The sequence below is a fragment of the Somniosus microcephalus genome, chromosome 14 (assembly GCF_052327205.1).
Source record: "Somniosus microcephalus isolate GS21.2 chromosome 14, FLI_Smic_1.0, whole genome shotgun sequence".
In the NCBI taxonomy this organism is placed as follows: domain Eukaryota; kingdom Metazoa; phylum Chordata; class Chondrichthyes; order Squaliformes; family Somniosidae; genus Somniosus; species Somniosus microcephalus.
In genome coordinates, this window is record NC_141000.1 from 859,060 (window position 1) to 874,906 (window position 15,847).

At 46.1% G+C, this 15,847-nt stretch overlaps 1 protein-coding gene across 2 annotated transcripts in view; it reads left to right on the forward strand.

The window, feature by feature from the left end:
* Positions 1-15,847, forward strand: part of dgkh (diacylglycerol kinase, eta) — a 532,784-nt gene that overhangs the window by 216,066 nt on the left and 300,871 nt on the right. For both annotated transcript variants that reach the window (XM_086006091.1, XM_086006092.1), the window contains exon 2: positions 7,559-7,669. In XM_086006091.1, the coding sequence (XP_085862217.1) occupies positions 7,559-7,669 (111 nt within the window). The remainder of the gene's footprint in view (positions 1-7,558; positions 7,670-15,847) is intronic.

Here is a 15,847-nt window from a genome sequence, read left to right on the forward strand (position 1 = left end):
TATTTACACTCAGCAAACAAACATAGATGCTGTAACATTGGGTTAAAGACAGTTATGCATTTGTACAGGAGTCCATTGGTGGTTTTGCCACAGCACTTTATAAAACGCCTTTTGGAAGTCCATATAGACCATGTCAACCGCATTATCCTCATCAACCCTCTTTGTTACCTCATCAAAAAACTCAGTCAAGTTGGTTAAACACGATTTGCCTTTAACAAATCCGTGCTGGCTTTCCTTAATTAATCCACACTTGTCTAAGTGACTGTTAACTTTGTCCCGGATTATCGTTTCTAAAAGCTTCCCCACCACCAGGTTAAACTGACTGGCCTGTAGTTGCTGGTTTTATCCTTACATCCTTTTTTGAACAATGGTGTAACATTTGCAATTCTCCAGATTAAAAAAAAATAGTTGGACCAGACTTTGCTAATTCCCCAGTCTACGTCTTCTCTTGTGCATTTACTGATGGCTCAGACTGATCAGGATGAATTTCTGTTGCCCACAGCTAAAAATAGCAGGTCAGCGGCCTAAACCCGATAGAACTGTTGGCTGCTCGATGACAGCAGTCTGTGCACGCCTGGATGAATTCAGCAGTTTATACAAAAGGCTAAAACCTAAACCGAAAGTAATCTGATAAATACACAATGGGTAACCGAGTGAAAGGTTAAAGAAATCCAGGCCTGTCGATTTCTGAGTTGGTTATAACATTATTCAGTGATCTAGCACCCCCAGCATGGAGCCTAACTCAAGAAGATGTGTCGGACATAGGGTTGTAACACTGCAGCGCTGACTCTTGGACCTGCACTAGTGAGGCCTCTAGTGAGGCTCCGTGTCGGGAGGTCAGGATCACTGAATTACATAGAATGTACAGCACAGAAACAGGCCATTCGGCCCAACTGGTCTATGCTGGTGTTTATGCCCCACACAAGCCTCCTCCCACTTCATCTAACCCTATCAACATATCTTTCTATTGTTTCTCCCTCAGGTGTTTATCTAGTTTCCCCTCAAATGCCTCGATGCTATTCGCTTCACCTACCCCTTGTGATAGCGAGTTCCACATTCTAACCACTCTCTGAATAAAGAAGTTTCTCCTGAATTCCCTATTGGATTTATTAGTGACTATCTTATATTTATGGCCCGAAGTTTTGGTCTCCCCACAAGTGGAAACATCTAAGTCTACCCTATCAAATCCCTTCATAATCGTAAAAAGGCATTGATTTCAGTGCGTTGGAGATTCAGTTGGTTGTGAAAATAGCCTTCAGCTATGAACACAAGGCAAATGTATTAGGGAAAAGGCTGGACTATAGCTGTTGGATCCTTCAACAAAATATCGCAAGGCAAAGCAAACTTGCAAATGATGGATAGGAAGTTATGCGGTGCTTCTGCATGTCCCGAATTATAACACTCGCACATGAGAATCCTACACTTTACAGCACTGAAGGAAGCCAGTCAGGCCATTGCACCAGGGCTGGTACTAGCTTTTTGTAGGGTTGCCAAATCTCCAGGATTGTCATGGAATCTCCAGGAATTACAGATTAATCTCCAGGACACTGCTTCCAGCAACCCAGGAGAAAAAAACTAGGGGCATTAAGAAACTGTTGTTTCAATTAAACATAGAAACATAGAAGATAGGAGCAGGAGTAGGCCATTCGGCCCCTCAAGCCTGTTCCGCCATTTAATGAGATCATGGCTGATCATCCAAATTCAGTACCCTGTCCCTGCTTTCTTCCCATATCCCTTGATCCCTTTAGCCTTAAGAAATATATCCAGCTCCTTCTTGAATATATTTAATGAACTGGCCTCAACTGCCTTGTGTGGTAGAGAATTCCACAGGTTCACCACTCTCTGGGTGAAGAAATTCCTCCTCATCTCAGTCCTAAATGGCTTACCCCTTATCCTTTGACTGTATCCCCTGGTTCTGGACTCCCCGCCATTGGGAACATCCTTCCTGCATCTTGTCTGTCTAGTCCTGTTAGAATTTTATAAGTTTCAAAGAGATCCCCTCTCATTCTTCTAAACTCTAGCGAATATAAGCCTAATCGACCCAATCTCTCCTCATACGTCATTCCTGCCATCCCAGGTATCAGTCTGGTGAATCTTCGCTGCACTCTCTCCATGGCAAGAACATCCTTCCTCATATATGGCAGCTGTAGCTACTATGACCAGAAAGCCCTGCAGCGGGTAGTCAAAACTGCCCAACGCATTACCGGCACCCGGCTACCGACCATAGAGCACATATACCAGAAACGCTGTCTACGGAGGTCACGGTCCATCATCAAAGACCCTATCCACCCCAGCCACAGTCTGTTCGCCCTCTTGCCATCTGGGAGACGCTACAGATGCATTCGCACCCGTACGACCAGATTTAGGAACAGCTTCTTTCCAAGGGCTGTCATCCTACTGAACTCCACAAATAAACTCTAAAGCCTGCACATCTGCCAATGCACTTTATTATGGTTATGTTTATGTTAATATACTACAAGCCAAATGTATGTTGAATGTTTAAATGTCTTAATCTAAATGTACACTCTCGGGAGCCGCAAGCCTACATTTCGTTGCACTGCACTTGTGCACTAACAATGACAATAAAAGTTGATTTCATTGATTTGATTTTGATTTGATAAGGCGACCAAAACTGCACACAATACTCAAGGTGTGGTTTCACCAAGGCCCTGTACAACTGCAGCAAGACATCCTTGCTCCTGTACTTGAATCCTCTCGCTATGAAGGCCAACATACCATTTGCCTTCTTAACTGCCTGCTGCACCTGCATGCTTACTTTCAGCGACTGGTGCACAAGGACACCCAGGTCTCATTGCACTTCCCCTTTTCCCAATCTATTGCCGTTCAGATAATAATCTGTCTTCCTTGAATTCTTTGAACACTTTTGTTTACTAATGATAAAAATATTGGACATGGGATAAAAGCTGTTTGACTGACAGTCACCAATCATCCAATCAGAGAACAGAGAATCTGTTTACATTCCAATTGGCCGTGGGAAGATGGGGTACTGCGAGGATGGACATGTCGGGCGACCAATGGTGGGAGTTTGTGGGCGGGGCGGTTGGAGCCGGGAGGTCATGTGATGACACCTCCAGGATTATGTCCAACCAGATTTGGCAGCCCTTTGACTGGAGCTATCTAGTGCAATTCCATTTCTCTGTCCTTTCCGCATGTCCTTTCCGTACACAAGCTTAACTCTCAGTTCTCAGAGACATTGCGGTGATTCCATCTCGGGGCCGCCGGCTTACAAAGCTGGTGATTTAGGTTACAGCACCTCAGAACTAGCTCACTCGCAGTTATTCAAGTGATACTCCAGTGCGAGTTTCCTAATATGTAAATACTCTACTGGTAACGAAAGACCGACAGCCAGGTTTCCCAGCATGCACAAGCTGCCATACTATTTACTGTGTGACACACACAAAAGAATGGCATTGTGAAATTTTCCATTACACAGTGAAAAGAAGTTAACTCTCTACTGTGTCAAACAAGAGACAAAATACTGATGCTGGAATCATGGCTGACCTGTACCTCAATGCCATTTAGCCACTTTCAATGATCAATGAAAGGTAGAGGACGGGAGGTTTGCAAGGTGGATATTGGAGTAACCGAGGCTAGAGGTGACAAAAGGGGCAGGGGGCTGAGAGAGGCATGGTGGTGAGCCATGGTGCGGAGGTGGAAATCACTTTGCAGATGATAAGCTGGTTTGGGTAGATCTGTTGTGCGAAGTCTCCTGTTGAATGCACCTGTAGCTCACTGGGAGACATTAAAGAATAGACTGGGACAAAAATAGCTCACTTTCTTTTCAGTAACCCAGTAAGAAGATTTTCAATAAAAAGGGAAAATGCTGAAAACACTCGGCAGGTCAGGCAGCATCTGTGGAGAAAGGAAGTTTGGGTTAACGTTGCAGTTCGATGACCCTTTTGTCAGAAGATTCTTAACACTTTCAGCTATCAAACCCTTACCATAAAATCAAACTATTCATGTATTAGTGATTGCCATTGCCTTTTGCTGTATGCACACAGATATACGGAAGCTTAGAGTTTAGTGAATCGCGATTGGAAACGAATTTTCATACTCAGTCAGTACAATATGATTCATGAAAGTGTAAATAACCGTGACCATGATCACTTCTTGGGATGAATATTTCTCCCTGTCTACCGTCTGTGTTCCGAGTATATGAGAGGGAAGCTGAGAATGCCAAAGACTGATTACGGTCAGCTTTTCTTTTCCAGTCACTAGATACCCAGGCATTGTTCCAGAACAAAGTGTTGCTAATGCTTATTATTAAACCAGAGCAATCTGCTTTACATAGGCTACCAGTGCCAGACTGTAATTTTGGGAAGTGTTGTGTCAGTTTTATTCCAGTCAGCCTTTATGACTCTGTAACCTCCTCCAGCCCTGCAACCCTCTGTGAAATCAGCGCTCCTCTAATTCTGGCCTCTTGCACATCCCCAATTCACTCCACCAGAGGCGGCTGTCTCGGTCCTAAGCTCTGGAATACCCTCCCTAAACTTTTCTGCCTCTCTACCTCTCTCCTTTAAAAACCTACCTCTTTGACCAAGCTTTTGGTCACCTGTCCTAATATATGGCTTAGTGTCAATTTTTGTCTGTTAAGTGCCTTGGGTTTACTACATTAAAGGCGCTATTTCAATGCAAGTTGTTGAATGACCAGTTAACCGTTTTCTTGGGGAGGTGTTGGTTGAGGGACAGATGTTGACGAGGACACAAGGGGATCGCACTGCTCTTCGAGTAGTGCAATGGGGTGGTCTATAGCCACTTGAACAATGCAAATGGTGATAGTTTTAATGTCAGATCTGAAAGGCACCATGTTTAGTGATACGGCACTCCCTTAGTCAGTCTCAACCTAGATTGTGTTCAAGTGCGCAAGTGGGGCTTGAACACACAGCCTTGTGGCTCCGAGGTGAGAGTGCTACCAACTCAGCCAAACTGACGCTGATACGAGCAAAAAACATGTTTATGATTCTTTAAAAAGGGCCCCGATAGGAGGGTCCCTCTTTATTGCTTGTTTGCATGAAAATGTTTAGCAATCAAGAAAAATACATGACACATAGACATCAGGGATAATTCTCACCTCTCTGGACTGTAGAATTAACTGGAGTGAAAATTAAGACAATAGCTAGGGTTAATTATCACCTAACAGCCACATTGCAAAGTAAACAACAACATTAAAAGGAACAAAATAACACCAACAGTGTGAAATTCTTCACCTGGGGAGCTTGTAACCTGTGAGCCGTTCACACTCCCAGCAACTCATAGCGTTGTGAAACAATGCACTTATCTAGTTAACAACAGAAAACGCTGGAAAAACTCAGCAGGCCAGGCAACATCCGTGGAGAGAGAAATAGAGTCAACGTTTCAGGTCGAAGAGCCTTCGTCGGAACTGAGAAAAAAGCAGGAAATGAAACAGATTAAAAAACAAGTTTGGGGGCTGGGAAATGGGGGAGGGGATGAAAGAACAAAAGGGAAGGACTGTGGGAGGTGAAGAGACATTAAGAGATACTCAAGGCGAGACGAGATGGTAATAGGACAGGTAAAGAAACAAAGGATGGCTCTAAATGAAGTGTGAAATGCGCTGGCAGAGTGAGAGACAGCTGCCGTGTGGGAGAGGAAAAAAAGAAGGAAAAGTCACAAACCAAAAGTGTGGATAAAAAATATATAAAAATATGATAGGGGCCGAGGTTATGATCTGAAATTGTTGAACTCGATATTGAGTCCGGAAGGCTGTAAAGTGCCTAATCGGAAAATGAGGTGCTGTTCCTCGAGCTTACGCTGGGTTTCCGTGGAACAATGCAAGAGGCCAAGGACGGTGAGGTCTGAGTGGGAATGGAGCGGTGAATTGAAATGACAGGCAACCGGAAGCTCGGGGTCACCCTTACGGATTGAATGGAAGTGTTCCGCAAAGCGGTCACCCAATCTGCGTTTGGTCTCCCCAATGTAGAGGAGACCACATCGTGAGCAGCGAATACAGTATACTAGATTGGAAGAAGTACAAGTAAATCGCTGTTTCACCTGGAAGGGGTGTTTGGGGCCCTGGACGGTGGGAAGGAGGGAGGTATAAGGGCAGGTGTTGCATCTCCTGCGCTTGCACGGGAAGGTGCTGGGCAAAGGGGAAGGGGTGCTGGGGGTGTTAGAGGAGTGGATTAGGGTGTCTCGGAGGGAGCGGTTCCTACGGAATGCTGAAAGGGGAGGGGAGGGGAAGATGCGTTTGGTGGTGGGATCACGTTGGAGGTGGCGGAAATGGCGTTGAATGTGGAGGCTGGTGGGGTGAAAGGTGAGGACAAGGGGAACCCTATTGTGGTTCCGGGAGGGAGGGGCAGGGGTGAGGGCAGAAGTGCGGGAGATAGAACGGACACGGTCAAGGGCCGTGTCAACCATGGTAGAGGGGAATCCTCGGTTGAGGAAAAAGGAAGACATGTCAGAAGCACTGGTGTGGAAGGTGGCATCGTCGGAGCAGATGCGGCGGAGACGGAGAAACTGGGAGAATGGAATAGAGTCCTTACAGGAGGCGAGGTGGGAGGAAGTGTAGTCCAGGTAGCTGTGGGAGTCAGTGGGCTTGTAGTGAATGTTGGTCAATAGCCTATCCCCAGAGATGGAGACGGAGAAGTCGAGAAAGGGAAGGGAAGAGTTGGAGATGGACCATGTGAAGGTGAGGGAAGGGTGGAAATTGGAGGCAAAGTGAATGAAATTGTCTAGTTCAGGGTGAGAGCAGGAAATGGCACTGATACAGTCATCAATGTACCGGAAAAAGAGGTGAGGGAGGGGACCCGAGTAGGACTGGAAGAAAGAGTGTTCCACATATCCCACGAAAAGGCAGGCACTTATCTAGTTTATGTGTGAATGGATGCAGCATATATAATGCCCGAGATGGCACAATCCACTCTGCAGATCTTGGCTGTTAATGCAGGCTGGCATTACTAGAAAGAAAAACTTGTATTTCTACAGCGCCTTTCATGATCTCAGGATGTCCTAAAGCACTTTACAACCAATGCAGTACTTTTTTGAAGTGTAGTCACTGTTGTAAGGTAGGAAACATGGCAGCCAATTTGCACACAGCAAGCTTCCACCAACAGCAATGTGATAATGACCAGATAATCTGTTTTAATTATGTTAGTTGAGGGACAAATATTGACCAGGACATCAGGGAGAATTCCCCTGCTCTTTTACGAAATAGTGCCATGAGATCTTTTGGGTTCACCTGAGGGAAGATGTCTTGGTTTAACGTCTCATCCAAAAGATGGCTCCTCCGACAGTGCAGCATTCCCTCAGTACTGCACTGAAGTGTTAACCTAGATTATGTGCTGGAGTGGGACTTGAACCCACAACCTTTTGACTCGGAGGAGAGAGTGCTGCCAACTGAGCCACAACTAACACCATGAAAGTGATGTTTTGTGGACTTTCTGAATTGTGTTGATATTCACTTACTACCTGTACAACTGCAGCACTTACAGACATCACTGTGAATGAGAGAAATAGTATTCATTTTGAGAAATTTTATCTGCTCAGTTGCCTTCATTGCTGTGTTTTAATTTGTTTGCAGACGAGTATAAAAGAAGGATTTTTACTGAAGCAAACCAGCTCATTTCAACGATGGAAAAGAAGATACTTCAAGCTGCGGGGAAGAACTCTTTACTATGCCAAGGATTCAAAGGTAAAGGATGAGATACATAAACGTATTTAACCAGTTGCCATCTTGCTGATTTGCCTTGCTCACAAATTTAGAAAATGAATTGGCCATCCTCTCAGAACTAGTACAGTCCCCAAAAGAAAGAAAGATTTGCATTTATATAGTACCTTTCACAACCTCAGGACGTCCCACAGCACTTTACAGCCAATGAAGTACTTTTGAGGTGCAATCACTGTTGTAATGTAGGAAACGCGACAGCCAATTTGCGCACAGCAAGGTCCCACAAACAGCAATGAGATAGTGACCAGATAATTTGTTTTAGTGATGTTGCTTGAGTGATAACTATTGGCCATAACACCTGGGAGAATTCTTCTGGCCTTCAAAATAGTGTCATGGGATCTTTTACGTCCACCTGAGAGGGCAGACACAAAAGTATGAAGGGATAATTACTGATCCTAGCCCCTTTAGGGCTACCCCAGATCAGGCGTATTCCTCAGACGTTCACTTTCAACTAAAGTTTGAGGTAGTCGAATCCTAAAGACGCTTAATTGGGTCTAATGGTCTGGACTATCTCTCCCTAAAGGAAAGGAACAACCTGAAAATATTACCGTCCTCCAGATAGCACTTTTAATACGTTTAGCTAGACTGTAACGTTCCGGATATTATGAGGGTTCAGAAAACTCCCCCAGAATTCTGCAACTCCTCACCAAAGAGTGTACAGAAATTGAGTTCGCGAGTTTGATACAGAAGTATTATGTGAGACAATTCTAAAAATATGTAGATTTATTAAAGAACCGACATATAATTTACAGTTGGTGAGTCAATCGCAACATTAATAGTTCCAAAAAGAGAAAGCTTTACAATTCTTTTATCAGAGAACCTACTCTCAAATCTTAACTTCACTACAGTTTTACAGTTCTTAATTTTATTCAGGATATCCACCAAAATCAAATATAGTACCTTTGATTCCCGAGGTACAAAAAGTTGGAGACTTACAGAGCTGGCTCCGAAGCCGAGAATCGCTTTGCCCCTTTAAGCGAATCTATTATCCCATTTGAGAGTTCAATATTTATACCCTTTTCCAGTGGTATTTCCTTTAAGGTTTTCTGCTGATGTAAGCTAATTATCTCTAGTCATTTTTCTGCTGACCCCTGCAATTCTTAGTCACCTCAGCTGGTAGCACTACAGAACCATGTCTCTCCTCTAGGTGTTCTAAATTTATCATAAAAAATGGTGTAACAGCAGGTGCGCTTTACTTGGTATCATTTTTATAAAATGGCGTATTTTTCTGAATAGGTTATATGGCTTATTCCTTCACAAGTACACGCGCAAATTGCTTTTTAGAAAATATATAAACCTTGGAACTGATAGCCACATGAGTGCAACAGTTGACCAGATAACATTAGGTGCTTTTATCTTCCACTAGCGCTTTCAGATTCCCCAAGTGCCACTCTTGGGCGGCCAAATGACAACCTGCTGGGACTTGCTTGGTGGTCTCGAATACCTGTTAAAATGCTTTCACATTGCCCAGCAAGATTGCTCAGTGTCTTTTGTACCGCATACTGATTTGCAGCTTTCAATTCTGCTTGTCAGTGGGCCTACAGACTTCGGCCTAGACATTCGGTTGCGTAGCGCCCATTGTTTGGGTGCTATGGGTGCTGAATTGGGTCGAAAATGGTGTCCGAGCAGTGGGCACACATTTCTGGTGTGGGCTGCGCCAGACCCCATCTTGCTAAGGGCGGTAGAGCAGCCGTTAGGAGCGTGCGCTGGAAGTATGGTAAATCGGCAGATCGTGACGCCAAGGTACGGTGAGGAGTGAGCTTGGTTTGTATCATTGATCGGAGGTACGGTGAGGAGTGAGCTTGGTTTGTATCATTGATCGAAGGTACGGTGAGGGGTGAGCTTGGTTTGTATCATTGATCGGAGGTACGGTGAGGAGTGAGCTTGGTTTGTATCATTGATCGGAGGTACGGGGAGGAGTGAGCTTGGTTTGTATCATTGATCGGAGGTACGGCGAGGAGTGAGCTTGGTTTGTATCATTGATCGAAGGTACGGCGAGGTGTGAGCTTGGTTTGTTTCATTGATCGGAGGTACGGGGAGGAGTGAGCTTGGTTTGTATCATTGATCGGAGGTACGGCGAGGAGTGAGCTTGGTTTGTATCATTGATCGAAGGTACGGCGAGGTGTGAGCTTGGTTTGTTTCATTGATCGGACGTACGGTGAGGAGTGAGCTTGGTTTGTATCATTGATCGAAGGTACGGCGAGATGTGAGCTTGGTTTGTTTCATTGATCGGACGTACGGTAAGGTGTAAATCCCGCCAAGTTGCGATTAGGCTGTGCAAGACAGGTACTTGGGGAATCTGACGCCACTAGTGCAATATAGCACCATGAATTAGCGATCAGGCTCATTTTCATGCAGTACATAAGAAATAGGAACAGGTGTCGGCCATTTGGCCCTTCGAGCCTGCTCAATAAGATCTTGGTTGATCTTCTACCTTATCTCCACTTTCCTGCACTATCCCCATATCCCTTCATTCCCTTAATTTTCAAAAATCTATCGATCTCTATCTTGAATATACTCAACGATGGAACCTCCACAGCCCTCCGTAGAGAATTCCAAAGATTCACCACCCTCTGAGTGAAGAAATTTCTCCTCATCTCAGTCCTAAAATGCCGACCCCTTATTCTGAGACTGTGACCCTGGTTCTAGACTCACCAGCCAGGGGAAACCTCCTCCCTGCATCTACCCTGTCAAACCCTGTTAGAATTTTGTATGTTTCAATGAGATCATCGCTCATTCTTCTAAACTCTAGAGAATATAGGCCTAGTCTACTCAATCTCTCCTCATAGGACAATCCCCCCATCCCAGGAACCAGTCTGGTGAACCTTTGTTGCACTCCCTCTATGACAAGTATATCCTTCCTTTGGTAAGGAGACCAAAACTGTACACAATACTCCAGGTGTGGTCTCACCAGGGCCCTATATAATTACAGTAAGATGTTTTTACTCTTATACTCAAATCCTCTTGTAATAAAGGCCAACATACCATTTGCTTTCCTAATTGCTTGCTGTACCTGCATGTTAACTTTCAGTGATTCGGGTACAAGGACACCCAGGTCCCTCTGAACACCAACATTTCCCAATCTCGCACCATTTAAAAAATACTCTGCTTTTCTATTGTTCCTACCAAAGTGGATAACTTCACATTTCTCCACATTATATTCCATTTGCCATGTTCTTGCCCACTCACTTAGACTGTCTATATCCCCTTGACGCCTCCTTGCATCCTCCTCACAACTTACATTCCCACCCAGCTTTGTATCATCAGCAAACTTGGATATATTACATTTGGTCCCCTCATTCAAATCATTGATGTAGATTGTGAATAGCTGAGGCCCAAGCACTGATCCTTGCGGTACCCCACTAGTTACAGCCTGCCAACCCGAAAATGACCAGTACTGTCACATTTGAAGATTTACTTGCCAGATTCCAGATTTGTGCCTTATCGACGGCAGGTACTTTATTTGAGGCTGTTCACCCATGAATTTGAGAAAAAGTTGGCTGTGAAAGCTGAGCAACTGACAGGAAAATGATCTCATTTCCTCAAGCTGAATAATTATAATCATGAGATCACTGACGACATTTCTAGGAACACAAGCCAAGTTATAAAGGTCACCAAGAGGTATTCATATGAAACAGACCCTATTAAATGACGTATTAATGCCGAATTCCGAATCCTAGTTTTCCGAGCTTCAGTGTGCCCGGTTAATGGCCAAATTCACATCAAAGAAAGACTTGAATTTATACAACGCCTTTCAGAACCTTAGTACGTTGCAAAGCGCTTTACAGCCAGTGAAGTATTTTTGAAGTGTAGTCGCTGTTGTAATGTAGGAAATGCAGCAGCCAATTGGCGCCCAGAAAGATCCCACAAACAGCAATGTGATAATGACCGGATAATCTGTTTTTTTAGTGATGTTGGTTGAAGAATAAAGATTGGCCAGGACTCCGGGGAGAACGCCTCTTCTCTTCTTTGAATAGTGCCATGGGATCTTTTACATCCTCCTGAGTGGGCAGACTGGGCCTCCGTTTAACATCTCATCTGAAAGACGGCACCTCTGACAGTGCAGCACTCCCTCAGCACTGCACTGGGAGTGCCAGACTAGATTTGTGCTCAAGTCCCTGGAGTGGGACTTAAACCCACAACCTTCTGACCCAGAGGCAAGAGTGCTACCACTGAACCACGACAAATGCGTTATGATGAAGGGATGGGGAATCGTGGGCATTGCGCCCGTTACTCCGATACGCGTGGCTTGTGAGTGAGGTTTCTCACTGATAGCATGCGTTCATAAAATGGCCCGACATTCCAAATCCTTCACCAGTCGAATTGGTTTGTTTGGCATAAAATGGTCCCTTATTCTTCCCAAAACATTGTTGAAACAAAACCAGAAAATATGTAGCGGGTTCGTCAGTATCTGCGAAGAGAAAAGGCAGGTTAGCATTTCCAGTATATCCTTTCGTCAAGCTCATATTAACTTGAAACAAACAAAGCTCCACTTGTCTTGAATTACGAATGTATGGTATGTGCAGATGAGCTATTTCCTTGTAACTCATAAGGTCCTGCTATCTGTCGGAGTTTGCTGTGCAAATATAAGTGCCCCGAAACGGAATAAACTTGCTCTGCTGTGTGGATCAGTTCGACAAGACAACCAATACAGTGACATCAATAGTAACAGTACAACTAGTTACGCACAGTAACAAACCAGCAAGTACAAAAGGTGGATATTACCCCAATCATTTTGACAATCATATTGAAACTGTCAGATTCTTTGCTCCTGTTCTGACCTTCCCCCTTAAGGCGGTTCTTTCTATACAACAACAACAGCAACAACCTGTATTTATATAGCGCTTTTAATGTAGCAAAACATCACAAGGCGATTAACAAGAGCAATAGCAATAAAAATATTTTTGACACCGAGCCACAGAAGGAGATATCAGGACAGCTTGTTCAAAGAGATGGTTTTAAGGACCATCTTAAAGGAGGATAGAGAGGTGGATCCACATGACCATGACATCCACCCTCACCCAATCAGTGACACTGTAGCCCCTTTGACCTATATATGGACATGCTTCCATTTTGTATCTCCTGGACTCTCTTCAGCATTTTTCCAGTGGACACAACTTAAAATACACTGCAGTGAGACAGTTTAGGATCACAGCTGTAAACTCTAGTTATTTATATTGTGAACAGTGACACAAACTGGAGTGTGTTTGAGGCACAAAGGCCCCGATTTTCTGCCAGCCGTCGGGTGGCTTTCCAGGCGGCTGGGGGCCGAAAATCGCCAAAAAAGCGGGTCGCGACCCCCCCCCCCCCCCCCGCCTGATTCCCCACCCCGTCCGACTTTCGGACCGCCGTTTCTCCGCGACCCGCTTCAGTCCCGGCCGCCGCTGGCGGTACTGGCCGTCGGAACACAAATCACCAATTATTACCTTGTTTAAGTAGATGTTAAGGGGCCGTTGTGATTTTGGGGCTTTCCCCACGTAAAACACGCCTGCGGGGAACCCCGCTGATGAGACCTGGCGTGAAAGCAGTTGGCTTGCTTGCTTGCAGCTGCAGGTCAATGAGGACTGAAGAGATTTAAACAGGCAGCATTTGCAGGCTGCAGGACCTTGTTGATGAAGGCTTGGGGGAACTTTTTGAAGGCTTAGGCACAGCTGTAGAAAGTTGGAGCCTCACACACTTCTCCAGTGTGAGCTCCTGGGAAGCCCCTCTCACCATCCTAACTCAGCGCCTCCTCAATGGAGGCATCTGCCAGAAGCATGGGAGGCCTTTGGTACCTTCCTTTCCTGGCATTAGAGGATCTCCAACAGCAGAGGAGGCTGGAGCAACTCCAGCAACAGCAACACCAGCAGGAGCGGCAGGCTGTGGCTCACCCACCTGAGGCAGCACAGGCCAGAAGGGGTCAGCGCATGGAAGGCCGTCGGCGCAGGAGATACCCCCCAAACAGGGTGTACAGACACAGGGTCAGCTACCTCAACATGACTGAGCAGCAGTGCCAGAGGCGGCTCCGACTTTCGCCAGAGGTTGTGACTGACATCTGCGCAATGCTGCGGCAAGACCTGGAGCCCAGAGCAACAGGTCCACACTACTTGCCAGTGGCCATCAAAGTCACCACCGCACTCAACTTTTATGCCTCAGGCTCCTTCCAGGGATCAGCAGCAGACATCAGCGGCATCTCCCAGGCTGCCGCACACACATGCATCACGCAGGTGCCCTCTTTGCCATCGCGCACAATCATATCCATTTCACCAGGGATCGCGCAAGTGTGAGGTCGCGAGCACGTGGATTCGCTCAGCTGGCAGACTTTCCAAGGGTGCAGGGCATCATTGACTGCACACGTGGCCCTTAGGGCACCCCACCGCAATCCAGGAGTTTTTGTCAACCGCAAGGGCTTCCACTCCCTTAACGTTCAGCTGGTGTGTGACCACAAGAAGGTGATTTTGCATGTTTGTGCCAGGTACCCTGGCAGCTGCCATGACTCCTTCATACTGCGCCAGTCTACTGTGCCTCCGCTATTCAGTCCGCCAAACGAACTTCAAGGATGGCTACTTGGAGACAAGGGATATCCCCTGCGCTCTTGGCTAATGACGCCGTTGAGGAGACCAGCCAGCGAAGCTGAGGAGCGCTACAACTCCAGCCACATTACCACCAGATGCATTATCGAGCAAACCATCGGATTGCTGAAGATGCGCTTCAGATGCCTCGATAGATCAGGTGGAGCCCTACAGTACACATCAGCCAGGGTCTCCAAAATCGTTGTGGTATGCTGTGTGCTTCACAACATGGCACAGCGTCGTGACTTGCCGATTCTGCAGGACCAAGAGGCTCCTCACAGAGCCGCCTTGGATGAGGATGATGCTGAGGAGGAGGAGGAGGACAGAAGCGAGCATCGTGCAGAGGCCCACCAACCAGCAGCACCAGTGCGCGAGAACATTGCTGGGCAGAATGCAAGGAACGCACTCATCCTGGGCAGATTTGCGTAGCCTGGAACATCAAACACTGCAGCCTCACTGCTTCTGAATTGACCATGGACAGTGGCCCATGCCTGCACTTTCCAACAACTTTGACCAGCTTGCAGTCATCTGCAAGTTATCTTAAGACCTCTATGTGACATCCCTATTCGCCAAATGACAGACGCCATAACTGCAGCAGCTGGCACCAGATTTTTTATGTACAGGAAAATGATGGCATTAAAACTATTTACAAGACTGGATGGTGGAATAGTTCTGTGAATGTGAGCATAGAGAGAGACGGAATGGGTAAGGGTGCATGGATGTGACTGTGAAGTGGGATGTGGAAGAAGAGATTGCTGAAGCTAAGTGCTGTTGGGGAAAGGCAATGGGGATCAGGTTGAGGGTGATGGAAACTTCATACTTGCTTTCCCTGTGCGGTGAAGGTCATGGAAGCGCTTCCTGCACTGCAGCCAGGTGCGACGGGTGACACCCAGAGAGTTTACCTCTGCTGCCACCTCCATCCAGGCAGCCGTGGACTCTTTGGGAGGCCTCTTCCTCCCTGAGCGAGGGTAGAGGACCTCCCTGTGGGCCCTTACCCCATCTACCAAGGTCTGCAATGACGTCTCGTTGAATTTGGCCGCAGCTCGGCCTCTGCCGCTGGCAGCAGCTGGTGCAGGCTCCTCTGCCATTGTGCAAGAGTGGTTGAGAAGCCTGCAGAGGTGGAGAAGCTTGCTGGACACTTTGAAAGCAGCACGAATGATGACATCATACTGTGGGGCTTTCTTTTTTTTTTTTTTTTTTTGGTGCTGTGGGGCTTTCTGACACGAATTGGACAATTAGCAAGGCTGCCCACATGCTGGGAATTAATTGGCCACTTGAGGGAAAATTGCGTGCAGCTGGCTGACATTTTTTTGTGTGTCAGAAACCCCACATTCGGGGAAACCCGACCATTTCCCACACAAGCTGGTAAACAGCCTGAGCTTCTCCCTCATTGTTTAGGACAGAATCTTAACCCTCCATGTGATAATGCCTCATAACATACCTACTGCGCCTAAATCACCCCATATAAAGGAATATAGTCCTGCCAGCCCATAATGCTGCAGCATTGTCCGATTTCTGCTTTAAAAATTGTTTACTTATTATTAACAACTTTCCTTTAACACCTTCAATGTACATAGGAACAGGAGTAGGC